The sequence below is a fragment of the Rhinopithecus roxellana genome, chromosome 12 (assembly GCF_007565055.1).
Source record: "Rhinopithecus roxellana isolate Shanxi Qingling chromosome 12, ASM756505v1, whole genome shotgun sequence".
Taxonomy (NCBI): domain Eukaryota; kingdom Metazoa; phylum Chordata; class Mammalia; order Primates; family Cercopithecidae; genus Rhinopithecus; species Rhinopithecus roxellana.
In genome coordinates this window covers 91,969,665-91,973,682 of record NC_044560.1, presented here as the reverse complement: position 1 = coordinate 91,973,682, position 4,018 = coordinate 91,969,665, and the positions used below count along the sequence as shown (strand labels likewise).

The window sequence follows — 4,018 nt, the reverse complement described above, 5'->3', positions numbered from 1 at the left end:
ATACAGATTCTTGTGGTTTAAAAATACCCTTGGAGAGTCTGTGTTAGGAAGTTAGGGTTGGTCAGAGATTTTTTTGTCTTTCTCAAAGCACCCACTCACCCACCTCTTACCCCCTACATCTCCAGACAAGTGTGAGGTATGGCCAGGTGTAGGAATTCCTGTGAGAAGCCTTACCTGTAGAGAAAGATTCGGGGGAATAAATTCCAGGGTGTAGCTTTTTACACTTTGCAAAAATGTGACCACACCCATGGTCATTTATCACTTCCCACAAGCTCTCCGGTTGGCCAGGCAAGATCACCATCTCCCTTTCACAGAGCAGAAAGCTGAGGCCCTGGGGAATCAAGTGATACTCCCTGCTCAACACTCAACAGTCACAGCTGGTTGGTGGTGGAGGTCACACACCTGCGGGTGGCAGAGACATGATTAGAGCTTGGGCCTCTGGCTGGGCGCAGTGGCTCATGCCTGTAATCCCAGCACTTTGGAAAGATGAGGTGGGAGGATCAGTGGAAGCCAGGGATTCAAGATCAGCCTGAGGCCCTCCTTACTCCCCCATGCCGCCCCCACTCTCTCCTCTATTTTAAAAAACAAGAAGAAGAAAGAGGGAAAAAAAAAGACCTTAGGCCTCTGAATTCTCACTCTAGGGCTCTCCCCTCTCCATCACCTGGATAAACCCAAGTTCCAGGAAGTTCCGAGGACGCCACTGGGGGAGGAAGGTCAGAGAAGGGAGAGAGAGTGTCAAATGCGTGGAGGGCAAGGTTCTGGGAGGCTGTTTCCTGGCCACGGGAAAGACTCCAGTTGCCCTAAGGACTTAGAAAACACACGGCATTCACGAGGTAACTCTGACTGCCTGTGACCTCAGGACATCCACTTTCTCTTTGTGTGCTTCTCCTCATCACCAAAATGGAGCTGATCATCCATGCTCTGCCCCCGACAAAATACTTGTAGAATGTAAAGCACTCCAAAAATCCAAGTTATTATTGCTGTTATCAAGGGAAGGCCCTTTGGGACAGAACTTAAATAGCCTTTCTTTCATCTGAGGGACACTTTTGAGCATCTACCACGTGCCAGGCACTGTGCAGGTCACTGTACACACATGCCCTCACTTACCCCTCACAAAGGGCCAGTGCTGCTGTTCTTTACCTTTTACAGATGAAGAAACTGAGGCTCGCTGAGAGTTGCAATTCATTCCATCATTAGTTCATTCACTCAGCTTTTACTAAAAGCCTGCTCGGGGCCAGGCTCTGGGCCAAGTGCTGAGAATAAGAAGATGAACAAGTCCTTCAGGAGACGTGCCCATAAATTACTTTAATAACAACTAAGTACATGCTTCAACAGACAAGGTGTAGTGGGAACTAGAAGGGGAACAACAGGTTCTCCTGGGGGTTATGGGGACGGACAGCTGACCTCCTGCGAGGACCCTGCACCGCTAAGGTGCATGCGCCCTCTGTAGCTGTGCAATCACAAAGGCTGGGCTCGAGTCTCACTTGGATCAAGGCTTTGCTGTGTATTTCCAGAAAGTCTCTTCCGCCACTGAGCCTCGGTCTCAATCTGGAAAGTTAAAAGGTTGCGTAGGCCTGACATCCTGCAGCTCTCGAGGGGCCAAAAACTCTGGCCCTCCCACCCCACCTTCTGGTCAGTTCGAGCTCGACCCCAGCCAAGCCTCATTCCGAAGCCCTGAAGGCCAGACCGAATCCCTCGGAAAGTGCCAAATACCCCGCCCCAGGGCGGTGTTCAGAGCCTGGGGCGGGGCCGGGGTAACAAGGGAGGCGGAGCTCCAGCGGGGGCGGGGCCAAGACCTAGATGCAGACGTGCGCGGCCCGCCCAGAAGCGTCTCGCCCAGCCAATGAGCGTCCGAGGGCGGGGAAGCCCCGCCTCTGGGTATAAGAATACGGCGATCCCCGGTACGCGGCGCGGAGGTTTCGGAGCCCTACACCGTGCGGGCCTTTGTGACCTGGCGCTGTGGCCGCAAGGTGCGCAGTAGTGGGCTGGACCGGGGCACCAGTCGGGTTTGGTTTTGCTCCGCCCGGCCGACCTGCAGGGACCGCACGGTGCCCGGGTCTCCCGCCGCTGAGGAGCTGCTGGCCCGGGCCGGGGGAGCCGGCGCTGACCACCGCGCACTGTCCCCGCAGGCAGCCGGCCCGCCGCCATGGCCGACCACCTGATGCTCGCCGAGGGCTACCGCCTGGTGCAGAGGCCGCCGTCCACCGCGGCCGCCTATGGCCCTCATGCGCTCCGGACTCTGCCGCCGTACGCTGGCCCAGGCCTGGACAGCGGGCTGAGGCCGCGGGGGGCTCCCCTGGGGCCGCCGCCGCCCCCACAACCCGGGGCCATGGCGTACGGGGCCTTCGGGCCGCCGTCCTCCTTCCAGCCCTTTCCGGCCGTGCCTCCGCCGGCCGCGGGCAGCGCGCACCTGCAGGCTGTGGCGACGCCGTACCCCGGCCGCGCGACCGCGCCCCCCACCGCCCCGGGAGGCCCCCAGGGCCCGCTGCCGGTGCCTAGCGCCACAGCCCCGCCGCCGCCCGCGCTCGCCCTGGGCGGCATGGACGCCGAACTCATCGACGAGGAGGCGCTGACGTCGCTGGAGCTGGAGCTTGGGCTGCACCGCGTGCGCGAGCTGCCCGAGCTCTTCCTGGGCCAGAGCGAGTTCGACTGCTTCTCGGACTTGGGGTCCGCGCCTCCCGCCGGCTCCGTTAGCTGCTGAGCGCGGCCGGCGCCCGCCCGGCGTGCCCGAGAGGAGAAGGGGCCCGACTGCCCGCCGGACCCCGCACGCGGCGACTGGGCCCCGCGCGCGCCCTCCGCGAGGGTGGAGTCGGCGGCTGTGTGCGCGGGGCCAGGCACCGGGCTGGGACCCTGGCGTCCCTCCAGGCACTGCCTCCTGCCGGAGGACAGTTTGGCTTCACTTCTCTGACCCCAGCCTCGGCGGTAAAGTGAAGGAGACTGGACCAGCTTCAGCTTTCGGACTTCGGTTCTTGGATCGTGTCCTCTCCCCCTCGCCGCCCTCTCCCTCCAATCTGAGCCATTGCAGGCCTCTGCCTGCTGCCCTCTCTCTCCTCGGGATCGGGTCCCCAGAGCTACCATCTCCTGAGCCTCCCACCCCGCTGCCTGGGCCCAGCAGTTGCTGGGCCTCCCACCTCAAGGAGGGGAAGATTGTACAGCCCGAAACCGTGGAGCAATGCCCTATCTGGCCAACAAAACCAAAATAAAACTGGGTCACTTTACAGTCTTGCCGTTTTCATTTCCTTATCACCCCGAGCCCTGACTATATTTAGCTTCCAAAGTCCCAAGGCTGCTGAAGACACTGGATGGCATGGGGGCCACAGTCCCCAGCAGTGCCCAGGAGAGGAAACCGACAGTTTCTTTCAAAAATATCTTGTGGGTTGTGCAATTGTTATGTCACAACCTGGAGGGCAGAGGCTGCCACTGGGTGGTGGGGCAACCTACTGGACTTCCCAGCTCCTAGGGTGGGGGGAGCTTGGTGCTCTGCCAGAGAGGAGCTGGGTGGCACCGGGTTCAGACAGCCTAGCTTTGGACCCTGACTCTCTCCCTTGCCCAAGACACCATCCGTTCTGATTTCTGAGGCTGTTTCCTAGAGGGAGATGGTCCCCATCTCCTCAGGTAGTTATGCTGCCTTTAGCACAGTGCCAAACACCTGGGCAGTTCTCAGTGACAGCAATTATTCTTCTACAAATTGGTGCTGATTTTATTCCAGGCCCTGTGTCAACTTGGTGCATGCTCTCATGGAATCACAGTCCAGGTGGGAGGAGGCGGGTAACAGGCCTGGAAATAAACTAATCTTGTTCAAGGAAGACTGTGATGAGTTCTAGAAAACAGTGCTTAGGCAGCACTTTGGGAGGCCGAGGTGGGCCGATCACGAGGTCAAGAGATTGAGACCATCCTGGCTAACATGATGAAACCCTGTCTCTACTAAAAATACAAAAATTAGCTGGGCGTGGTGATGCGCACCTGTAGTCCCAGCTATTCGGGAGGCTGAGGCAGGAGAATCACTTGAACCCAGGAG

The 4,018-nt window shown here is 59.0% G+C and overlaps 1 protein-coding gene across 1 annotated transcript; it reads left to right on the top strand.

The window, feature by feature from the left end:
• Positions 1–1,909: 1,909 nt before the first annotated feature.
• On the top strand, positions 1,910–3,223 carry CITED4 (Cbp/p300 interacting transactivator with Glu/Asp rich carboxy-terminal domain 4). The gene has a single exon (XM_030913761.1). It carries the CDS (start codon positions 2,147–2,149, stop codon positions 2,699–2,701), a length of 555 nt encoding a protein of 184 aa, XP_030769621.1. The 5' UTR covers positions 1,910–2,146; the 3' UTR covers positions 2,702–3,223.
• Positions 3,224–4,018: the final 795 nt, after the last annotated feature.

What these genes read in the sequence shown, in the direction of transcription:
- CITED4 (XM_030913761.1), top strand. Translation starts at nt 2,147, where the DNA reads ATGGCCGACCACCTGATGCTCGCCGAGGGCTACCGCCTGGTGCAGAGG.